The sequence below is a fragment of the Balaenoptera physalus genome (genome assembly GCF_965194825.1).
Source record: "Balaenoptera physalus genome assembly, chromosome: 19".
Classification (NCBI taxonomy): Eukaryota; Metazoa; Chordata; class Mammalia; order Artiodactyla; family Balaenopteridae; genus Balaenoptera; species Balaenoptera physalus.
In genome coordinates this window covers 47,606,358-47,631,130 of record NC_138900.1, presented here as the reverse complement: position 1 = coordinate 47,631,130, position 24,773 = coordinate 47,606,358, and the positions used below count along the sequence as shown (strand labels likewise).

The 24,773-nt window shown below is 43.0% G+C and overlaps 2 protein-coding genes across 6 annotated transcripts in view; one reads left to right on the top strand and one right to left on the bottom strand.

The window, feature by feature from the left end:
• LOC309649474 (uncharacterized protein) overlaps positions 1 to 24,773 on the bottom strand; it is a 130,198-nt gene that overhangs the window by 9,652 nt on the left and 95,773 nt on the right. For 3 of the 4 annotated variants that reach the window (XR_014257121.1, XR_014257122.1, XM_082439530.1), the window contains one exon: positions 1,325 to 14,232. The exons of the other annotated variant lie outside the window; for it this stretch is intronic. Coding sequence is in view for 1 of the 3 variants with exons in the window: in XM_082439530.1 (XP_082295656.1) it covers positions 14,227 to 14,232 (6 nt within the window). In the remaining 2 variants the exon portion in view is untranslated. Of the gene's footprint in view, positions 1 to 1,324; positions 14,233 to 24,773 lie in introns of those variants that run through there. 4 annotated transcript variants of the gene reach the window in all.
• LOC309649477 (uncharacterized protein) overlaps positions 1 to 24,773 on the top strand; it is a 664,470-nt gene that overhangs the window by 584,765 nt on the left and 54,932 nt on the right. The window lies entirely within an intron of this gene.

The following is a 24,773-nucleotide window of genomic DNA, read 5'->3' as shown; positions in this document are numbered from 1 at the left end:
GGCTTCTTCCACCATCTACCTACACACTTATGACACCAAAGTCTCTTTCTCCTCAGCTCCACTCGGAACTTCACACTGATGTGTGGCTGTAGGGGAGCCAGAGTGATGCTTCTGATGAGCCAGGATTGGGGACTGCCAGGGTGGGTGTCTCAGAAAGATAGACTAATATGGGAGTTAAATGAGTTGTTGTGAATGTAGGCAAAACAATAGCCTTTTAATTCCATTTAGATAGGAAGCAGAATTCAATTAGAAACTCATAGCCACATAGTTTTATTTGCCCACTTTCTAGCCTGCGCCTTTGTCATAAATTAGTTGACTATACTTGCATGGGTTTATTTTTGGGTTCTCTGTTCTGTTCCATTGATCTGTGTGTCACTTTTCTATGCCAGTACCATACTGTTCTGATTTTAATAGCTTTGTAATATAATTTGAAATAAGAGAGAGGGATGCCTCCAGCTTTGTACTTTTTTCTCAACATTGCTTTGGCTTATTTGGGGTCTTTTGTGATGCCATATAAATTTTAAGATTGTTTATTTCTATGAAAAATGCCATTGGGATTTTAATGGGACTCTGTAGATTACTTTGGGTCGTATGGACATTTTTTTAAAAAATTTATTATTTTTTGGCTGCGTTGGGTCTTCGTTGCTGCACATGGGCTTTCTCTAGTTGCGGTGAGCAGGAGCTACTCTTCGTTGTGGTGTGCGGGCTTCTCATTGCGGTGGCTTCTCTTGTTGTGGAGCACGGGCTCTAGGTGCACGGTCTTCAGTAGTTGTGGCGCATGGGCTCAGTAGTTGTGGCTCGTGGGCTCTAGAGAGCAGGCTCAGTAGTTGTGGTGCACGGGCTTAGTGGCTCCGCGTCATGTGGGATCTTCCGAGACCAGGGCTCAAACACGTGTCCCCTGCATTAGCAGGCAGATTCTTAACCACTGCGCCACCAGGGAAGTCCTGGACATTTTAACAATATTAATTTTTCCAGTCCAGGGGCATGGAATATCTTTCCATTTATTTGTGTTGTCTTCAATTTGTTTCATCAATGTTATATAGTTTTCATTGTACATACAGGTCTCTCACCTATTTGGTTAAATTTATTCCTAGGTATTGTATTCTTTTTGATGCAGTTGTAAATGGGATTGTTTTCTTCATTTCTCTTTCTGATAGTTTGTTGTTAGTGAATAGAAATGCCACAGATTTTTATGTTGTTTTTTTTTTTTTTAATTAATTATTTATTTATTTTTGGCTGTGTTGGGTCTTCGTTTCTGTGCGAGGGCTTTCTCTAGTTGCGGCGAGCAGGGTCCACTCTTCATCGCTGTGCGTGGGCTTCTCACTGTTGTGGCCTCTCTTGTTGCGGAGCACAAGCTCCAGACGCGCAGGCTCAGCAGTTGTGGCTCACGGGCCTAGTTGCTCCGCGGCATGTGGGATCTTCCCAGACCAGGGCTCGAACCCGTGTCCCCTGCATTGGCAGGCAGATTCTCAACCACTGCGCCACCAGGGAAGCCCTTATGTTTGTTTTATATCCTACAACTTTACTGAATTTGTTTACTAGTTCTAACACCTTTTGGTGGAGTATTTAGGGTTTTCTGTATATAATATCATGTCATCTGCAAATAGTGATAGTTTTACTTTTTTTCCAGTTTGGGTGACTTTTATTTCTTTTTCTTGCCCAATTTCTCTGGCTGGGACTTCCAATATTATATTGAATAAAAGTGGCATGAGTGGGCATCCTTGTCTTGTTCCTGGCCTTAGAAGAAAAGCTTTCATCTTTTTACCTTTGAGTATGATGTTAGCTGTAACCCAGGTTTAAAGAAAAGTTTTACTGTAGTGAAATACATATAACATAAAATTTACTGTCTTAACCATTTTTGAGTGTAAAGTTCAGTGGTATTAGTACATTCACATTGCTGTGCAACCATCACCACCATTCGTCTCCAGAAGTCTTTTCATCTTGCAAAACTGATACTTGTTAAATAACTACCCCTTTTCCCCTTTTCTCTAGCCCGTGGTAACTACCATTGTACTTTCCGTGTCTGTGACTTTGATTACTCCAGGTAGCTCCTGTAAGTGGAATCATGCAGTTTTGTCTTTTTATGAATGGCTTACTTAGCATAATGCTCTCAAGTTTCATCCGTGTTGTAGCATGTGTCAGAATTTCCTTCTTTTTTAAGGTTGAATAATACTCCATGGTATATATAAGTATGCACCCAGGTTTTCTCTCTTTTTTTAACATCTTTGTTGGAGTATAATTGCTTTAAAATTATGTGTTAGTTTCTGCTATATAACAAAGTGAATCAGCTATACATATACATATATCCCCATATCTCCTCTTGCATCTCCCTCTCTCCCACCCTCCCTATCCCACCCCTCTAGGTGGACACAAAGCACGGAGCTGATCTCCCTGTGCTATGCAGCTGCTTCCCACTAGCTATCTATTTTACATTTGGTAGTGTAGATATGTCCATGCCACTCTCTCACTTCGGCCCAGCTTACCCTTCCCCCTCCCCATGTCCTCTGCACCCAGGTTTTAACTGATGAGCTTCAAGTTGGAAGTTGGTTTGAGGTCTTCTTTTGTGTCTAAATATGAGTCTTATAGCTTAAAGGAGTTTTATAGGAAAGAAGCATGAAGATTGAAAAGTAGATTCCCCCTCCCCCCAACTACACCCATCTTTATGGCCTTTATGTTCACTGAGTTTATTTTCAATCCTTTCTCCCTTAGAGTTCAGTAAAATCTTCTCCTTTAATTATGCTAAAGGAAACAAAGGAAAATATGGAAGCCCAGACGCAGGTCTTAGGTGGGAAGCAGGACACCGTGCCCCAGAGTGTGTTGCAGTGAGGTCAGTGGGTGGCAAACTGAGTTACCCGCAAGGGAAATGGCAAAATGGGGTCAGAGCTTTAGGCCACTGGGTCCTGACATCCCACCCATCCACGGGGATGACTCTTGTAGTTTTGGCCAGTTCTTCCTTGTACATACAGAGTGTTGAAGACTGTACTGTGTTTTTATATTTTCTCAGCTTGTGGCATGCAGGTGGGCAGGAAGAACTCAAACCACACCTCACCTTGGGAATTCTTCCCCTCCTTGGGTCAGAGCCACGCCTTTGATATATTGCTGTTTAGAAGAGAATGTGTTGTGTCCCAGTTTCTATTTTATGGTGCCTCTTTGTTCTTACACTGCTTCTTTTCTACAAAGAAATATTGGTAGAAATGCTGGATGCAATAGGAAGCTTTGAAATGAGAAAAATAGAGATTCTGTAAGCCTACTTGGAAACCAAGATTCTGCCCAAAAGTTAAATTTGTTTTGAAAAAGCCTAAACTGATGATTCCCTGCTCCTGGTATAATCTCTCCTTCTATCTCCCCTTCTCTCTCCCTGTCCTCCTCCCTTTCTGTCTCATGCAGGCTCACAGAAGGGCCACGTGGGGAAAATGGCTCTTGACTCTTTTGTTCTTATCCATTGAAAACGTGGCCTGTGCCTGCTGGCTGTCTGGAAACCTTACAGGCTTGCCTTCTGTAGCCCCTGTGAGGGGCTGAATTACCATTTCTCACCCTGCCCTCATAGAGAGTTTGTTACCAAAGCCCAAGGTACAAGGGAGGGCAAGGAAGCCAGCTCAGAGGCAAGCAGAGCCTTGAGGATTGCAGCAGGAGTATAGCTGGGTTGTTTTTTTTTTTTTTTCCTCTAAAGAAAGCTTTTAAAGGTTATCAAGTTACTCCCTTTCAGACAGGGAGCAGCAATACCAGAGACAATGGTTGTTGAAGGAAAGTTGACAAAGTTTAAAGTGGGTCAAGAGGTTGGAGAGAGGAAGCTATTCTCAGCATATTGAAAGGGCATAATCTGAATTTAGTGAGAAAAACAAGGTTCTTGGTTCAAATTCCAACCCCCTACAGGGTCTAGTGAACTTGAGTAAAGCATTTACTTTCTCTGGGCTTCAGCAGAAAGATGTTCCATTTGGTTTCATGAAAACCTGGATTTACTGTGGTACTGTCACTCTCTAGATGATGTTTAGCCATCTCTCTGTGTCCTTATCTCAAAGTGGAGATTATAATGTCCATTCATTTGGGGAGGCTTTTGCAAGGAAGACTCTTAGATCACTCAAGCTAGGTGAATGTCATTCGCAGATACTGCCCATGATTATAGGATGAAGATAAAGATAACTAAATGGCCCTTGCTGAAAATCCGACTGCCCTCCCAGTGCTCTTGCACAGTGCCATGGCCTTTTTTTTTTTTCATATCTCCTTTCTTTACTTTCCAAAGAGTACATATATCCAATTATACTCAGCATAGCAAAAGCTAAGGATCAAATATTTGCTCCCTCTCAAATACCAACACAACAAAAATGTATGTTACACACCCAGACATTATTTTAGAGTTATTGACTTACTAAAAATTATTATCTTCTACTGTTTTAATTTTTCTTCTTACCAGTTTCTTCATTTTTTCCCCCTACAAAACTATTCATTCACTAAACTGTAAATTCCTGGACCCATTTCATAGCAACCTACTTAGTCATCAACTTCTTCCTGTTAATAAGAGAATCATTGTAATAATATATCATCTGAGGTATATAAAAGTCACCAGACTAAATCTCTTAATCCTGGGCTGTTGAAGCGTTCATCAGTAATTGCTATTTTAGCTTATACACCAGCAATTTGGCCATGGCCATTTTTGAAAGGAGACATCTAACAAATCCGAGCTCCGTCTACATATGGCTCTACATTTTGGCTCGGCTCCCTTTTTCCAGAGATGCACAGGGCTGCGCCATTTGGAAACTGAATGAAACCCAGTCTGTTCGATTTCTTTGCGGGTGTGTTTATTTACCCAACACGTGTTGTTATATTTTCTCTCAGTGTGTGTCCTTCTCCCGCATTTCAAGGTAGAAGAGCCATTACAACTAACGAGAGCTCCTTTCTAGCTCGTGTGCCACTTAGAATGTTCAAGAGTGTGCTCGAATTTCAACCTTTCAACGCATCTCTGTAATGGCATGTCACCCTTAAAAACTGAGATATCAGCTTCCCTCTAAAAGGAATAGACACTGATTTTCAACCTGAAAGCCACCACTCATCCTCCTAGGCGCCTCATTTATGTTGAGGACGTGATAAAACACCATGAGATGGAAAGACAGGAGCTACTTGTGGAACATGTCCACTCTGCTGGGATCCATGTTACAAATGAGGCAGATGCCTCGAAGTATGCCACGTTCTCATTGCATTTAAGCACTGCTCCAGGATCTTGCATCACGTCACTGGGAGATGCATGGCTGGCGGCCCTATTTTTCTCAGAGGCTTCAATATCACCTAAAGTGAATTAATGTTGCCAGGAAAGGCATTTTAAGAATTGATGCATTAGGAATAATTGTCTTCTGGATGCTCACCTCAGCTGATGGATTCATTCTGCTCTTTTATCGCCATTGCTATGGAAGCAGTCCCTCCCCCTCTTTTCATCATCAGTCACTATCATGGAAACTTCTCTCATCCAAATGAAGCTCTAACTGCTCCCTGAACACACCAGGCGCCTCACCTGAATGGTAAAGCCCTACTTACCTTTCCAGGCCCAGTTCATCTCTAAACTCTTCCCAGATTCCCTTACACAGGGGTGCTTTCTCCCTCCGTCCTCTGGCATCTTCTCATACTTTCTTCATAACTGCAGCGGCACTCCCACCTTGAACGGCACTTAGCTGTGTGCATGTCTATCTCTTCTCTTGCACTGTGAGCTCAGGGATGGCTGCGGGGAACACATTTTATTTATCTTTTATCAGCAGCACCTGCCGAATAGTGCCCAGGATACAGCTGACGCTTCTTAGAACTCTGAAGAAGAAGGAGAAGAAAGAAAAGAATGAAAGAAAGAGTGACTATTAGGAGATGCCAAAGCTGGTGTAGGTGGGAGGAGCCAGAAGGCGACTACGCTAAAAGACAGAGGGAGAAGGGACTTTCCTCCTTTATAGTGACACTCCCCTTTCACAAGGGAGTAGACGGAGGCCTGAGAAGAGGAGGCTTCTTGCCCAAAGGTACACGTGATGCAGAGCTGGAGCCATCACTCAGCAAGGCAGGGCAGCTTGCTTTCTACAGCATGACCCCTGAGGCATTGTTTTGAAGGAAGTGAGGGACAGGTAGTGGCTACTGAAGGACGTGCCGAAAATAAGTAAAGAATAAAGCAGACTAGATGTTTCCTCGCTTCATGTATCCAAGTCCTTCTGTGGGTGCTTCAGCCTAAATCCTAAGAACTTGTGTGCTTGGCTGGGGCTGGAAAAGAGGGTGTGAGCCATGGAACCATGGAACGATGATGGTCATGGGGCTGACACTGCTGGTTGCCTTTCTAGATCCCATCTCCTGTCCCTGTGGCTCACAAGCCCTACTTTATACCCATGACCCTGTGCTTCAGGAGGCTCAGAGAGATTATCCACAGTGATTCAAGTCATGCATGGAAGTTCTACCCCCCTTGCTAAGGGTGGATACAGGCATGGACATGGGTCACAGTTCTGGTCAATGACACTGGAGGACCAGTCTTCCTCACTGTCAAAATGAGACCTTTGTAAGGTTGCCAGATATAGTAAAAAAACAAAAACAAAAACCAGACACCCAGTTAAATTTGAATTTCAGATAAAGGACATTTTTCAGTCTAAGTGTGTTCCGTGCGCTATTTGGGTGCCCCATGTAACATCTCTGAGGTATCCTGCTCCAGAATCCTCCAAGCTCTCAGTATGCGTACGAAACCCATGGGCTGGGAGAGTCACACACACATATTTAAACTTTCCAGGGCTCAGACACTTTGGATAAGGACAGATTCATATTCACAAAGCATGCTTGCTTAAGTCCTCCTTCCGACTTAAAGGGCCGTTCGGTCCTCAAGAACCGTAGTTTTCTGTTTGTTTGTTTTTCCTAACAGCATTCTCCTCTTTACCCAGCCTCCAATAAACTTGACCATGTTAATGGAGGTCATAGATTTTCTATTTTACCTGGAGATAGGGCTGTGGGCAACTTTTTAAAGCTATGTAGGAACATCTGTAGAACATCTAGGATGGCAAGTTGGTTTGAAGGGTGGTGAGTGGTGAGTCACATCTTCACTGCCTTGCCTAGAAAATTCACTGCAGCTCCATTTTCTCATCTGTAAAACTATTCTTGATCTCAGTGTTGTTGTGAGAATTAAAAAGAGGTGAAATGTAAGAATTAAAAAGAGGTGAAATGTGCAAATCGGTACAGCCACTTTGGAAGACAGTTTGGCAGTTTCTTACAAAACTACACATACTCTTATATGATCCAGTGATTACACTCCTTGATATTTATCCAAAGGAGTAAAGAAATCTTATCTACACAGAGCCCTGCACACGGATGTTTATAGCAGCTTTATTCATAATTGCCAAAACTTGGAAGCAACCAAGATGTCCTTCAGTAGGTATAGATAACTAATCTGTGGTAGATCCAGTCGATGGCATATTATCCAGTACTAAAAAGAAATGAGCTATTAAGCCATGAATACGAATGGAGGAAACTTAAATGCATGTTATTAAATGAAAGAAGCAAATCTGAAAAGGCTACATACTGTATGATTTCAACTATATGACATTCTGGAAAAAGCAAAACTATGGAGACAGGAAGAAGATTAGCGGTTGCCAGGGGCTGGGGAGGGAGATGAATAGGCGAAGTGCAGAGCAGTTTTAGGGCAGCGAAACTACTCTCTCTGATTCTACGATGATGGATATATGTCATTTAACATAGTATAAACCCATAGAATGTACAACACCAAGAGTAAACCCTGATGTGAATTATGGACTTTGGGTGATGATGACGTGTCAATGTAGGTTCATCAGCTGTAACAAATGTACCACTCTGGTGAGGATGTTGTTAATGGGGGGAGGCTAGGTGTGTGTGGGGCCAGGGCATATGTGGAAATCTCTTGTACCTTCCTCTTAATTTTGCCATGAACTTAAAACTGCTTGAAAAACTAAAGTCTGGGTTTGTTTTTTTTTTTTTAAAGAGGTGAAACAGAGCGTCGAGCACAAGGATAGGACAGAGTTATTGTTTTCTGAATGGTAATGTTCTTCCTGCTCATTCATGGGGGCAGTGGCTCTGATGTGCTATTCTAGACTTCTCTCTGCCACTTTTGCTTTGATGACCTCTCTGGGTTTCCATCAGGCTAACAGTAATAATGTTGTGAAGAAGGATTAACTGACTCTGAGCCAGGAGGCCTGGATTTCTGCCCAGCCTCCCACTGCTTCCAAGATAATAAAGATTGGGGAAACAAATGAAATCCAGGAAGCACAGCTATCGAAATGAAGTGAGTGATCATGATGATGATGATGATGATGGTAACAAACACTTGTACAGTTGTCATCAGTCCTGAAGCTTCTTGGGGGAGATTTATACTTGATACGGAGACATGAGGCTATTTATTTCATTCGATCAACAGCCCTATTTGGAGCGACAGCATTATGTCATATCCTGTGCTGGGTATAAGACATGCAGATATAAATAAGACTTAGTGCTTGACCTCAAGGAATATCAGTCTAGTAGGGCAGAAGGCTGATAAACTCATAATGGCGATGCCATACGTTACGAGCTAACCAGATGTCAGAAAGTGAGGTGTGAGGGCGCAGATGGGAATCACGTAAATGAGGCTAGGTGGGAGGGGTTCAGGCAGGGGGTCTGTGGGCCTAGATCCCTACATGTGATCGAATATAGAAGGGAGCCAAGCAAATGAGAAGAAGAAAAGGTGTGGAAGTAGTTGTCTTTAGGGTTTAGTAGGCCCTTCAGTATCTTTATTTTCCTCCAGCAATCCATTCAGGCTGCTGATTCATTAGCAATATTTTGTTAAATCAAATGTAACTGCTCTGGGTCAGATTTGGGGCCTATGTGGTTGTGAAGTCCTTGGACCACTCTAACAGATCAAGGGCAAAATTGGTACATCTCAATGGCTTCCTAATAAAATTTAAGGAAAAATTTTAGAAATATAATAAAGTTTGAAAACACATTGGCATTCAGTCCAGAGTCAAAAATTAATTTTTTTAATAATTCAGCATGTTTCGATTCGATCTCAAAAGTTAATCAATACAAAATGGAGGACTGTTTGCCACGTAGACCATACTAATCAGCTTTAAAATCCAGGGACTATCACATGGCGTTAAACTAAAAAACAGGACAGTTTTGTATAGACCTGTCTGCAGGTTCACTGAGAAGGTAGTGTATCAACTCAGGTGTCTTCACATCCTAGAGTAAGCATGCATAAGGCTCCACCCAAGAATCTCAAAGATAGTTGAAAGAAGCTGTCCTACCATGAAAACTTTCCAAGGTGAGAAAATTGGGGCAGTTTAAGGGACCCTATTCAAGAAAATAAGGGCGGAAGACAAGACCAGCTCCCAATTCATGCATTTAAAGAATTAGGTAATTTTCTTCAAGAATGACTCTTTCTGCTTAAAATTACACGTACTTTCTAGAATAATTTAGGTATACTGGAAGTTTTCATCAAGAACAAACCATCCCAAGTCTTAATAGCTTAAAAAAACAGCCTTTTATTGGTGTCATAATTCTGTGAGTTGGCTTGGCTGACTCAGCTCATCTCTCCTGAGACCACACATACATCTACCATGGCTGGTTTCTTGGCTGGTGACTTGCTGATCTGGGATGGCCTCACTCAGATGTCTTGCAGTTGACAGAATGCCTTGGTTCTACATGGCCTCTCGTCCTCCAGGTGGCTAAGTTGGGCTTGTTCACAGGGTGATAAGCAGATTTGGGTGAGACTGGGGGTGCTGGTATAAAACCAGGAGTTTGACTTTGGACGTTTTAAGATTGGGATGATACGGATATAGAATAGGCAGTTGGACATAGGAGTCCAGAGTTCAGGAGCAAGGTCTGGGTTAAAGACATATATTTGGAAGTCATCTACAAAGATATCACTTAGAGCCATGAGACTGGGCAAACTCAGCATAGGAGTATGAATATAAGTCTAAGGAATAAGCCCTAAGGCTCACTACTGTTGAGCTGTTGGGAAGGTGAGGAAAAAAACAGGTAAAGAGACTAAGAAGGAGAAGCCAATGACCTATAAGGAAAATAGTGACATCCCAGAAACTGAGTGGGGGTGGGGAGAAAGTGGTAGAAGAAGGAGAGAGTCAAACACTGCCAGCAGATCAAGTGAGAGGGTTGGGGAGTGACCACTGCATTCAGCAATGTGAAGGTCATGGGTGACTTTGATAGGAACTGGTGGATGGTGGTGGTGAAAGTCTTTCTTTCTTACTGGGGTGGTTTCAGAAGATAATAGGAGGAAAGGAGTTGAAAGAAAATAGAGAGAGTTTCCCCCTCCCCCATATTTTACTTTGAAAATGTTCAAATATGCAGAAAGGTTGAAAGACGAGTACAGTAAATACCCATATGCTCCCCCACCTAGATTCTGTACGTAACCTTTTAATAGATTTGCCTTCTCCTGTCTGTTTATCCAATTGTATATCCACTTAGCAATCCATCCTTTTTTATGTTAAAGGGATAGAGAAATGGGGCAGCACTGGAGTGAGATGGGGAGAGAGAAGACCTGTTTATGTGTATGTATCCATGTGTGTATGTGCATGAATGGTTGTACATAGGCAGCATGTAGATGTGGATGATCAAGGAGCAAAGGCACGATTGGAGGACTTAATATTTGGAATGATGTCTTTGGGTGGGAAAAGGAGCATGGGCTTTTGTGCAAGTGGGGAAATTGGCCTCAGATACGTTCATCTCTAGCAATGAAAGAGAAGGTAGAAAACGTGGACAGTCAGATGGATGACGCCTTTAATAGCATGAGATCCAGCACCTCTGGTCCGTGCTCTGGACCCGCCTTCTGTTTCCAGCTCACCTGCGGTGTGCTCTGAAACTGGGAGAATAGCTTAACCAACCTCTCAGGTCTTCTGGGACCTCAGCTGCAAAATGAGCATTAATTATGACTATCTTACTTACACTACAGGGAGCTCTGGAAATTATACACTGGGGATGTCAGTTTTGTTGTTATTTTTATTACTCACATTTACCCAGAAGAAGAGCTTTGCAGGCTATTGCGACTCTGTCCCTCACTCTGTGCAACACCTTCTCCCTGTCTGGGGACTTTCAGTTACTGGATGAACAACCCAGGACTTCGCAGGCTTTGTCACCCTTAATGTTTAGCTGACGGACCAACATTATACTGGAGGGCAAGGAGCTTAAGGAGTGCCCCAGATAACTTGAGTCCCTTTCCACCTTGCAGTGGTACCTACTCACTACACCTAAGGGCAGCAGTATTGGGTTCATTCCCTCCGTCCCACCCACTCTTTGTCTTGGGTCAATAGGGCAGAGTCTAAGGCCTGAAATCCATTGCTGTTTTTGGCTCCTGTTTATTCTAGCAAATGTGGCATTTCTATACTAAAGTTCCTTTGTTCTTTCCGCAGCTTTCCACACCTCCTTGCAAATGCTTGGAGTTATTTATGCTTGCAAAGAAGATAGGTGGGTGACCTGTCACAAGTAACCACATACACAAAGAGAATCTTACTACAAAAATACGCTAGATATATTTAGCACTGCTTAATTAGAATTATCTATCTTGAATTCATTTTCCTTCCTTTATGGTAAGGTTTTAAATTAAAACCCACACACCCTGTGCTTGCACTTATTATGATGGAGAAGCCACAGGACTTGGAATGAGGGGTGAATTAGGTTAAAACACAGATTCTCTCACCACTCAGCCTCGTTTCCTCATCTGTAAACTCAGGATGATAATATTTTTCTCATAAGCGTGCTGGAAAGATTGAGAGAGATCATGTACATACAGTGCCTGGAAGATAATAAGGTTCATTTGATTTTAGCATAATGGATTAATGAGCACACCCCCAGCAATAATGAAAATAAACAACCACAGTTGATATGGAGTGTTTGTTGTTGTGTACAGGGCTTGGTGTCCTGTTGTCTTCATTGACTGCATTAATCATGACAGATAAAGAGGTTATGCAGACATTGCTTTCTTCTTTGAAAGTTAACTCTTCTCAGTAATTAAAATATGTAATTAACACCCAATCAAATTTAGGTCTCCAACCTCTATTTCAATAAAATCTACATTTTATTCCATTTACCTTTAAAATGATTGAATGATTCTCTAGTAAGTTTGAGAGAGAAAGTATAAGACACCTAGTTAATTCTGAATTTCAGATAAACAAAAATATTTTAGTGTAAGTATATCCCATGTAATATTTGAGATATACTTATAGTAAAAAGTCATTGCTTATCTGAAAATCAAACTTAACTGGGAATCCCGTGTTTTAATTTGCTAAATCTGGCAATGCCAGATTCTAGGAAATGCAGTATTTGGTGTGTGTGTGTTCCAAAGGCAACAGATATTGACCATGTGATTTGAGGTGTGTGGATATGACAAAAGTTCATGATGACCTCCTGAGAGATAGGATTTCCCTAGCTCTGATATCTAATGTAAGGTGGGATATCACCCACCCACTCCTCTCCCACTTCTGAAGTTCATCTCCTTTGCAGGAACCTTTTCCTTTTTTTTTTTTTTTTTAGCACTCAACTAATAATGAATTCTTGTTATTTATCCCATTAGATGGTCAGAGACTATTTCTGTTTCATTCATTGCTGTATCACTCTGACTAACAGAGGGTCTGGCACATAGGAGGTAGTCAATGAAATTTCACTGAGTAAATGAGCTGGTGTTGATGTGGCAGTAATACAAGTTATAATGAAGAATGACAGGCTTTATAGACAGGGGTTCAAATTTCACTGACCACCCACTATGTTCCAAACTCTCTGCTAGGCAGAAGGATCCCGGGATGAATGAAACAGATTTAGTTCCTGAGTAGCAACTGGGAAAAATAACAACTGAGAATACATTATCACTTACCTGAGGGGGTTTTATTGCTCTGTGCCTCAGTTTGCACATCCAATAATGAGATAATGCATCTACCTCAAAGGATTATATTGAGGGGAAAATGAACATCCACATCTGTGTCTGTGACTATCTCTCTATCTATAATTGTGTGTGTGTGTGTGAGAGAGAGTGAAGCCAAGTGGTAAGCATTAGATTTACTAAATTAATCAGTTCCCTTCTCTTTCTTTTATGTTAGAAAACTAGCATGGGGCTTTGTTTATACCTTTTCCTGTTTCATCAGGGTAAGGGTAATGCCTTGACCAGAAAGGGTTATGAAGGCCAGGACAATAACAGGTGGATTTTTTTTTTTAATATGTAATAAACTTTCCAGGTGCATGTCTTTGATAGCTGAGGGACTTGATCACAGACTCAGGTAAGTATTTCCACTTCTGCCTTGCGGAGGGCCTCTGAAAATAGGGTGCTAATGATCTGACAAAATCTCTCTACCTTTCCCTTGGAGTCCCCAGAGTTTCAGACAGTCTGGGGGGAGGGTGGTGATGAGATCTTGCAGTTGACTGTTGTCTTTCATGGGACACAGGATGTGTGAGTCTGGAGTAAATTAAAACCCTGAAATTGAATGTCAAGATCTGGGGAATCTGTACCCATATTAGACTCCCTGCTCCTTGGGAAGGTGATTTTGACACTCTGAAGGATGTCTAGGGAGTTAATAACAACATCTTCTAACACACTGCCTTTGTTATTTGGAGCTCATGGCTTTTTCAAGGAGCTCAAAGTCATTCACCATCTACATGTTTTCAGTATGAAACTAGGTATTAAATGCATACCCTAGGCCAATAAAACAGTTTCGTTGAGAATATAAATACCCCAGGGTCGCAGAATACCAAAAGCGAAGAGGGATTTGTGCTCTCCCTCGCTCATACGCATCACGTGGCACTGGGAAGCAGTCATTCAACTTAAGTGGATGTGGTGTGGATGCATTAAAGATGCCATGGGGACACTGCCTTTTTTGTTTTGTTAGGGTGTGTTTAAGTCATTTACTTTTGTACACCTACTGATGCTCGAACTGCCTCTGTGCACCAGTACCAAATCAAATCTTGGAGACAGAGTTCTGGCTGAAGTAGAAAAGAATAGCTTTATTGCTTTGCCAGGCAAAGGGGGACACAGAGGGCTTGTGCCCCTCAAAACTGTGTGTCCCACCCTGGGGAGATTTGCTGAGGGGTTTTATAGGAATGGTTCAAGGGTGGAGTTGCTAATAAGGATCGGGGTGTGTGCAGGGCCTACATTCCTTTAATCTGGCCTCAGGTGGTCTCCTCATGAGCTTCTGAGGTTCTCAATGTTATCAAACTGTGACTTTCTCTCTGGAATGAAGAATGCTTCATCAAGTAGTTAACGTCTTCCATTTCTTGCGGGTTTTAGTTCTGCAGAAGAGCGCAAAGATATTGTTATGTGTATCCCTTGAGGTGGAACCAGGGTCCTGTCCCAAGGCTGCACTGTTTTTTTTGACTGCTTCTCCCTTGTCTTGGAGTCCCTTCCTTCCCTGATTAGCAACTGTTTGAACCTGCCCTTCGGAACTCAGGGAAAGTCATGGAGGCTGGAGCCTATTCCCTACAAACAAGAAATGGGGGACTTGGAAAGGCTTTTGTGCCCAGGAACCCCCCCAGGGTCCTGCAGTTTCACTACCACCAGAGGTGCCTTGATTTCAAGGGTGTGATTGGTCTTTGGAAGACCACCACAGAAGTATGTGGCCAGTTATTTGTCCAGAGCTATGCTTTCCTTGCCTTCTCTTGCTTCATCTGAGGATTTAAACTGCTGAATTTCTCAGGTCTGTCACAAACTTCTAGAGTGAAAACTGGATTTATGAAATTGGGCACATTTGTTTCAAAGCTATTCAATCCAGATAACAATTCATTTTAGCATGATTTTTCCACTTAATAAGAACACTTTTTAGAACTCAATTTGGCAGCTCTTAATAATCCCAGACAGAATAACTAGAGATGCAAGATATTAAAAAGTAGATTGTTGAAAGAAGAAACAGCAGCACGAGCTGAAGAGCAGAATGTACCCAGCAATATGTCAAACACATAATAGAAGGTGATTTCATAGGATTTAAGAATCTAATAAGTTCTTAGACAGAAAGGCAAATCTTAGATGTCAAGCAGAACAAATAAATGAAAAATTAAATGCATATAAGACACTATATGGTAAAATTTTAGGTCGTTAAAGGAAATTCCAAAAGCTTCTGGAGTGAGGTACAGTGGGCTGGGTGGGCTGATTACCTATAAAGGGATGTGAATCAGGTTGACACCAGACTTGTCAGCAGCAGCTATTGATACAGCAGATAATGGAGCAATATTTTCAAACGTCAGGGAGACAATTAACTTTGAATCTGGATTGCTATATCCAATCAAGTTTATTCAAGCTTAAGGGTAAAATCCACAGATTTTCTGATATGCAAAGATTTAGAAAATTTGCCATGTGCAGATCCCTTGAAAAGAATTATGAGCCAGGGGGAAAAAAAAAATCCAAGAAGAAGAAGTAGGGTTAAAGAAACAATTGTGAACAAATAAACCAGGAAAAACCTTATTTTGATGTTTAAAAAAATTAATTTTCTAACTAAAATACTTCAGCTCATTCCAAATGCAACATGCTTGTGCTGCATAAAGGGGCAGATGGAATTTAAAGCATGCTGAGACTCTTGTTATAGGGAGAATATACGTGCTGATTGTCCCTAAAATTGTCCTGAATAATCCGTGTTCAAGTATGTTTATCAAAAGTGTAAAGTAACAATTCTAAAAATAGACCTAGAGTACAATCCCTAAGCCACTAAATATTCAGGTCAGGGGAAGCAGGGCAGAAGAACCTCAATCAATTCAAGAGAAGTCAGAGAAGAAACAAAGAATAAGGAAATAACCAGAAAGAGCAGCAAACAGAGAATGAATTAACTCATTCACAGTACTGTAATTACTAATATATACTTGGGCACTTATGTCCAATTCTATGAATGAATTAATGTCACTTGCTAAAAGACAGTGATTCTCAGATTGAGAGGTAAAACCCAATCATTCTCTATGCCATTTGCCACAGGAACACTAAATCACAGTAATAAAAGAACGTTCATGATGAAGGGATGTAAATATTTCCATAGATTATAGAGTGCATTTAGGGCAGGGGCCAGGAGGAGGACCAGATACAGATTATGGAGGCTCTTCAGGAAGTATAAGAAACTTGAAATCGATCCTGAAGGGAAATGAGCAATAAGGTAAAGAATGTAGTGACTTAATGAGATTTACATTGGAGAAAGATTACTAGGGCAGTAGAGAAAGTTTAGGAGGCAGGTCAAGCTTGGGGGTGGGGCACATGCAGGAGATATTCAAGGAATTCATGCATGAAGTGATAAGGAGCTGAACCATGTCATAGAGGTCGGGGTGGAGAAAAGATGGTCGGTATTATTGATTATGAGAAGATAGACTCAGTAAGACTTGGAGATGAGGGGGAGGAGAATTGCAAGATGGTGCACAGGTTTCTGAAGTGCAAGGCCGGGTGGCCTCTTCACCAGTATGGGAACACAGAGGGAAGAAGATATGGGGAGGGAGATGATGAACTTACGCCTTGGTGCACTGGGGTGTTCAGTGATAACTGATTCTCAGGATACAGATTTTGGTTGGGTATGCAAATCTTGGAGTCACTGTCTTACTGGGGGAAGGAGTCATCATTCATTCATAACCAGAGCTTGTACTACAGAACCAGACTTGCTCATAAGAGGTAATATTGTTTAGATCCATCGTGTGAAAAGCTGGAACTCTGACATAGAGTCCTGACTCTCTCCTTTTACATTCGGTAGACAGAACAATGAATGAAAATAATCATGTCTTCCTAAATCCAGTCAGGAAAGTTGAAGGTTTGACTAAGCAAAGATCAGTGCCTTCCCCCATCTTTGTCACTGAATTCTCGTGCCTGTGCAGTCATGGGAATGGTGTAGGTGAGAAGGGGAATGGGATTGTTCTTGATGCCTTTTGGCATTAAATGAAGCACTAATAGCAAAACATTTAGGAAAATTAAGAAGCCCCTTTTTGCTCTCTGAAGAAAAGCAGCCCCTTGGGTGAAATGGTTGCTAATTATTCTTGTATCTAATCATTAGTTGAATGTGATAATTGCCTTAACAGATTACAAATGACAAGCCTTTTTTTGAGCTTTCCCCAGAAAAAAGCCCCACTCCCCACTCTCCACCCTCCACCCTCCACATACAAAATGAAAAGACCTACAGTGGTAGGAGGGGTGCATCACAGTGTGGTCTGCTTGGAGATTCCCAAGACCACTGATTGGGGTAAGAACCTCCCAAATGTTGAGAAGCTTCAGCCGAAAAGGTTGAAGAGTTTCCTAGATTCCTCCTCTTCCTCATGTTCAAGAGAACTTCTGGGAAACACCTATTTTTGTGTGGCTCAGCAGATTCCAAATCTAGTTACTTCCCAGATCAAACTGTATTCCCCAACCTGTCAGGAGGAAGTTTAGATGGAACCCAGTTTTCAGTCCTTGGAATTTGCTGTATTTTTCTGAAAGTTTAAATTGTTCATTGGAATGGCTTCCCGAAGGAGCTGAAGTCTGAGCCACAACTTGAAGGAGGGAGGCATGTTCCAAGAGTAGAATGGCATCAGGTTAGTCTTCTTTCAGAGAGAATGGCGCTAACCCTCCCCTGTGCTTCCACGGCACTATGCAAATACTTCCATTGTAATTCTGGGATCTGCTTTGGATTTATTTGTAATACTTATAATACTGTTCTTTATTATTAAGTTTATGCTTTGAAAATTAAGATATGCTCCTGAAAGAAGTCAGGATTTGCAATCTCCTGGGTAGAGTTAAACAATCTATTCAAATAACCAGTTAATGAGTATGGATGTAAGGATGGATGCAGTTGCCAGTGGTTATAACTAACTGCAGCTGAGGAAGCAGGAGGGGAGGAAGACCCAGTCAGTAGAGTGGTGGCCCTAGTTCTGTCTCTACGTTATTTGAGGGAAAAAAAAAAAAAAGTTTTCCCAACCCGATGGATTCCAGTGTTTGGAGAGCTAGCGGGATGGGTTGCCATGAGAGCCTTTGCATGAGGAATATAGACTCCCTAGAAAGATCTGAACCCCAGTGTGGAAGAGTTGGGTTCATGAGTCTTTTTTGATGTGAGCGGGCTGGAGTCAGGAGGCATTTAGGAGAACAGCAGCGAGTCACCCAGCAGATGTTGGGTTATTCCTTTGGTCCAGGTGAGAAGGAAATTGCAGCTTCTCAGAAATATGTGAAGAACCCAGGGCTGCTCTGTTCTCTGTAAGCGCCCACCTCCTCAGCCAACCCCTTTATCTTCCACTGTAGCCAGAGGTGGGGTGTGCAGGTCCTGTCAACATTGGTGATTCGGGACCAGGCAGAGTGGCTGATGAGGAGGAGGGTGGGGCTGACGTCTATTGAGCTTTCATTCTGTGCTAGTTGCTACTCTGAGCACTTTAGATGCATAGGACAGGACTGACATTTTATATCCAAGGAAAGAGGAACAATTACTATCCCTTTGACAGGTGAGGAAACTGAGACTTACAGAGGTTCACTAGCGTGCTTAAGTAGAAGGAAAAAGTGTCCCTTACCTACGGTCTCTGAGTCCCGTTTCAAAATTCTATTTGAGCAAGAACGGTTGCAGTTCAGAGGATAAAGCTTTTCCTAGTAGCCCATCAGACCGAGGGGTCTGCATTGAGAACTGGGAGCCACGTTTAAGAGCTGAGGTGGGTGGGGGGTGGGCACCAGCACAGCAGTGAGTCTAAGGGCAAGAACTATCTGGGTCAAATGGGCAGGTGCCCTGGAGGAATACTGAGGCCAGAGACCAGCAGCATAGCTTTGTTTACAGAACTCTTAGCAGGGTGTTTCTAGAAAGTTGTAAAGTCCATTGAAAAGTCCTAGAATGGAACGGAAACTTAAGAACAAGTAAAGCACACCTTTTAGAGGGAGGTTGCTGCTTTTTATATTTCAGGAAGGCAATTGTGGACTAGAGTAGGGGCTTTGGAGGCAGCAAGAAAAGTGTGTTGTGTGATGGACTAAAAGTTGTCTTTAATCAGGAAGATTCAACCTTGTATCCAACTTAACTTTGTACTAGCTGCTTGACCTTGGATAAGTAACTATCCTTGCTGGACCTCTCTTTGTTCATTTTTACAATGGGGACCATAATACCGACATTACATGGTTATAGGGAGAATTCTGTGGGATAATGTAGATAAAATGTGCGCACTATTTTCCTCCCTCCTCAACCTACCCCCTCCTGGACACAATCACTTTGGTGGCTGACAGAGCATAAAAAAGGAGTAGAGTGCATGTTCCGGTGGAGCCACGAGAACTCAGGAACATATGATTGCCACCCTCAGCTCCTCCCAGGACTATCTGGGAGGGAAAGGGCAGGATGCTGGGACTTGTGCAATTGTAACTTGGTGCACAACCAGCAGAAATCCTTTTTCAAGGAGTTACTGTGGACTTACTATCCTGTAGCCTGACCTGACCTGGTACACCCAGGTTCTATTTGAATAAAATACAAGGAACCGTGCTAAACACTCACTCATTAAACACTTAAGCCCCCTCGACTGGGAAAGGATGTTGCACCTTGAGACCAGGCTGTGGGAAGAAGGAGGGACCATCTGTTGGCCCTTTGCTGGGTCAGAGCCCAGCCTTGCTGAGTGTCTCACAGCTGCTGCCTCTGGGAGAAGCAGTTTGTCAGCTTTATACCTTTCTGCTTTATGGTCTGATGACTTAATAGGATTCGACCTTCCCTGTATTCCATTTCAGTTGGGTCAGACACTGCACTTCAAATTAAAATTTGGGCTCTGGCACAGGTGATGACAAATTGGTGAGGTGTGTGGACACGTGCCCGTAGGAGGGCTCTAGCTTCAGATGCCCCCTGAGCCAGCATGACCAGTCCCTGCATCCACGCCATTACCCAGCCAGAGCCCCACACTTCTCGTGACGCTGTGGCGATCCTGCCTTCCGCAAGGCACTGCAGTGGACCCCAGTGTGCAGTGGGCCTACCCATCCTTCTACCCATTGAGAGGACACCTCAGTTTTTATGCAACAATGGGATGGAGTTCAAAGATGGGCAGAGACATTGTCACTGCAGAGGGTTTCGAAGGTGACAACATTCACTTGGCCGGTATGTGTTTGGCGTCACTGTGCGTCCGTCACTGTGGCAGACAGCAAAGGGAATGGAAGGATTTCAACCATGCTGTCAAGGAACTTGCCATCCAACTGAGAGAAAGTCAAGGGCATAGACATGACTGTAATGCAAGGCAGAAAATGACTGGACTAAGGAGGAGAGCTGTTATAAAACGAGATGGGAGAGTGAAAGCTTTGCGGGTGTTGGAGAATAGATGAGAATCCTGAAAGGCTCTATAATGGGGGGTACCACTTGAAGTGAGCTTTTGAAGAGGAGAAGGACTTGGGCAAGCAGGCATTGGGCTGGGGGAGGGCCACTCTGAGGGGAGGCAGGGACATGGGCAAAGGTGCCGGGGTTTGGCATCATGCCATGTGTAGGGAACAAAGAGTGGTCCGTGGTGTCTCGGGCTGGAGCATTCCAGTAAGGCTTCCTGGGAGATTGCTGTGGGCCACTGTTTTAAGCACTTTACATGTATAATATCTATATCTATATTTATATCTATATCTGTCTACATCTGGGCACTGATTTGAAGGGAAATAAATTATACTTATTAAATCTTCACATCCCTATGAGATGTTACTATGATGTCCATTTTGTGGTTGATGAAACTGAGGCCAAGAGAACAAAATGTGTGAGTAACTTGTAGGATCACTTGCAGCTTGGTCAGCAGGATGGGTTTCAAAGGGGAGAGACGGTGAGGAGGAGAGGAAGGAAGGTTGATGTCTCCCAGAACTGACTCCCCTGAACGGCGTCCACTGGAATTCAGTTTCCGGGCAGAGTGCACGTGTGCAATGCACAGTCTCTCTAGATGATGGGAGCAGCCCCCGTCCCCATGTCAGCTCTGCTCCCTCCTGAGTCCTCCTCGTGGGCTTTGTGGGCACGGCTGTCTCTGAGTCATATGCTCCTATGTATCGTCTCCTGCTGTGGTCGTATGGTCGATGTCTTTCGGTTCTTCTCTAAATGAAGGCGTCCCTGAGACCCAGCTCAGGAGGGGATCATCGTGGAGCCTGAGTAAAGGCAGGAAGGAGGTGGTTGGGGACCAGCGTCCTGTGATGAACCAGGAGGCTGACCATCTGCCCACTGTGCCCAGAATGGCATCCTAAGAGTTGACTTCAAAAGGGCAGAAGGTCATTTTATATGGCATTTAGAATAATGGGCACCAGCCAGGGGTTTAGAATCTACCCTTGACCGTTTCAGTAGGTTTTCATCTCACCCAGAGCTACTAAAAGTGAATAATAGGAGTTTTTGGTTAAAAAAAAAAAATGACTTTGGTCAACTTTTGGGACACTAATCCTTCAGAAATAAAATGAAAGTATTGAATTATGAATGTTTATTGTAGCATTGCATGTGTTAAACAAACAAAAAATAAAAATAAATACCCTGGAAACAACTAGAATGCTAGCAACCCATTAATAGGGGAACGATTGAAGAAACTGTGGTGCTTTGGTGCATTTGTGCTGTAGTGGATCACAAAGCTACTTCAGTGAATGATAAAGATCAATGTGCATTAATCTGGAAAGATGTCCAGGAAAACACTGTCAATGACATAAAAAGAAGCTGCAGAATAATGTATGAAATATTATGATTATTTTAGTGAAAAGAAAAAAGAAGAAAAAGAATAAGGAAGCCTGTATATCTTTGTCTCTGTGTCTATAAGCATAGCAAAAGAGAGAAACAGAATGATAAAAATGGTATCATTTTGTTATCTTAAGGCACTAGTTTGAAGAAAAATAAACTTTAAATTCTTTACAAAGTTTCTTATTTAACTTCATAAAAAAATCATGCATTTATTTTATAATTAAAAACCCAATAAGCTAAGCATTGTTCGTGGATGAAATTGAAGTAACAAAAGTGGAGTTAAATTACACAGTACATTAAATGCCAGAATATAGGCTTTGTGCTTCATATTACACACAAGAATTTTTAAATACAGTACCACAGAATACCTTTAAAATACGTGTTGATAAAATAATTTTTGGAATGTTGCCCAATACATTACACCCATGGAACTTCAATACACTTATCAATTTACTTATCAATATCTTATCAAAAGCACTGAGAAGTCCTGCATTTAAACACATTTTTCAAGTGTATTAATCTAGTTTCCCAGAGGTATTTTTCAGAAAATCTCTTTTTGTATTATACTTAGCCTGTGGAACACTCGGTAAAACCCTTGAGAATACAATCCTTGTTTTTATGGCAATGGGAAGCTTCTGGAGGTTTTGAGGCAGAGGAATAATAAGACTTGAGCTGATTTTCAGGGAACTGTATCACAAGAGCCATGTGCTTGGTAAAGGAGGGATCCAGGGTAAAGAGGACCGGTTAGGAGGATGTTAAGCAATTTGGGGAAGAGGAGACAGTGGTCTGAAAGAGGACACAACTGTGGAGCTTGACCGTAAGGACAGCTGGGACTTGTCAGGATAATGTCACCAGGGCTTGGTGAAGAGCGGGCATGGCAAGGTTGAGGGGAAGAATGCAGAGAGCTTGTGTGTTTGCCTGCGGGGTGTCTGGTGCTGGTCTGAAATGGGGGATGTGAGAGCAGGAGCAGTCTGGGGATCCAGGAGGAAGGTGATCATGAGTTGACTTTGAGGAGCTGGAAGAAACGTCCATCAAGCAGTTGGATATACAAACAGCAAACCACAGCTCTTCTGAAACCACACGAATCTATCACTTGTCAGGAAGGAGGATGTTGGCCTTATTGGGCTAAATCTTCACCTGATCAACCCTGAGGCCATAAAGTAGGACTGAGGTCCCTTCTACAGGAGATTCTGTTCCTTAGAAAACTGGATCTTGCTAAGCAAGACTTTGACAGCACAGGGGAACGCTTTCCTGCCTTTTTTTCTGAGGCTCATTCTCTTGTGCCTGGAATGCCGAGAGGACAAACCTCAGGCTGTGGGCTCCTGGGTGGTGTGATTTCATGGAGGCCAGCCCACTGCTAGAATGGAGATGCCCCAGAGTCCAGAGATGAAGTCAAATCTGCTAAGTCAAGTGATCTGATTTTCAACTTTTACACAATCCTCTGAGTTGATTTCCCGTTTGTTTTTCCTAGGTCTTTAATCAATCTGAGTTGGAGGTTCCAGCTCTGGTTTCAGTTGTGGCACAAAGAATGAAGGGCAGGGTCCTGTGCCCACACTGGGGCTAGCAAGTTTACAGGGGAAACAGCGCCCCCGGAGGCCAGTGTAGACTTGGCAGCAGGAGGTGGTGAGAAGTCTCTTGAGGGTGATTATCAGGGGATGGGTTTCACGCTGGGAGGTCCAATCACTCCTCCCCACTTGGACATTCTTCCTCTTTTCAACCTTGAAAGGAGGCTTTCCATACAAAGACCTAAGACATAGGCATGAAATGGTTCTATTCCTCCGGTCATTAACCGTCTTTAGGTCACAATGACTGACATTTCTAGGTGATGAAAAAAGAACCTAAGGGGTTTTCCCCATTCTGTTCATAAAATCCACCAAAATGCCTCTGTCTCCCCCCCTATTTTGTGAGAGAAACTTTCTGCATCTGGAGGATGGATTGGTGAGGTTTCAAGTTCTCCTTCACACCAGGTGTAGAACTATTTTGTGTCAGGAAGAAAGGTCGCTGTCACACTATTAACACAGAAAGGGCCAAACCTTCTGGACATGCCTCATACACCCTTCTGCCTAGAGATACAGACCTGTGTCTGTATCTGCCACACAGGATGGCAGGAAACCCCAACAAGCACCTCCGCACTGTGGTCTGTTGGGAAGTGGCCTTGTTTCAGAACAACATCAGTGGGATTGATTTGAAGATGGGCTGTCAGGTTGCCCGCAGGCCCTGGGCTTAGGATCAGAAGGAACTGACTAAGATCTTGAGACTTCCTGGTAATTCTGACTCCAAATCCAGTTAGGATCTGCCCAGAGCTTTTTATTTTGTTTCTCTCTCCTGTGAAAAACACACTGTGGATTTTCTAGCTCATTTGAAGCATATTGCCCTAAGTAACCCCTGAGAGCATCTCCTCCCTGGCTCTCAATTTCAGCAAGGGAATTATTTCTGAGAATGGGAACTGGTTTTGGTCTCAGATCATGCAGGTTGTTCGGGGGCAGAGCCAGGCATCCTGACTTCCTGGTGAGCGTTAGTCATGACGTGTGTCTTCCCCAGTTGAACATAAAGACAACGGTTGAATGTCTACCGAGTGCTGGGCGCCATGCTTTGTCCTGGAGAAACAGAGATGGGAATTAAGTGTTCTTTGCTGGAGACACAGACAGTGCACTGGAGGAGCCTCACATGATGAGGGAATCGTAAATCCCATGAAGAAAGGGGTTTAATTTCTTTGATCCGTTGCTGTATCCCCAGGGCCGGACACAGCGCCTGGTACAAAGCAGGTGAGGCACATATAGCTGTTGTATGAATGACGGTTAGAGGCGTGTACAAGGGGCTGTGTTCTCATCACTTTTGAAAGTGATTCATGCTGCTAACAAAGTCACAGGGATTCAGAGAAGGTGCAGGAGAGGGTTGTTGGTGAGATACATTTTAGAGGTTGAGAAGAAGCTCACAAGGAAACATAGACAGGAATAGATTCTAGGTAGAGGAAAGACCACCACCAGGAGTGTAGCCTTCATTTCATGTTAAGGTCCTGGGATGGGGGCAGTCTCAGCCCTCTGTGTGGTCAGAGCCCGTCTGTGGGTGGGCTGGAACAGCAGGGAGAAGAGACCAGGGGCCTGATCACAAAAAGTCTCTCAGCCTTTGCAAAGGAGACTTTATTTTTTGGCAGTAGTCAACTAGAAGGAGACTTCTTGCTCTCGGTAACCACTTCTGACCTGCAGAGTGGGGTAAAAT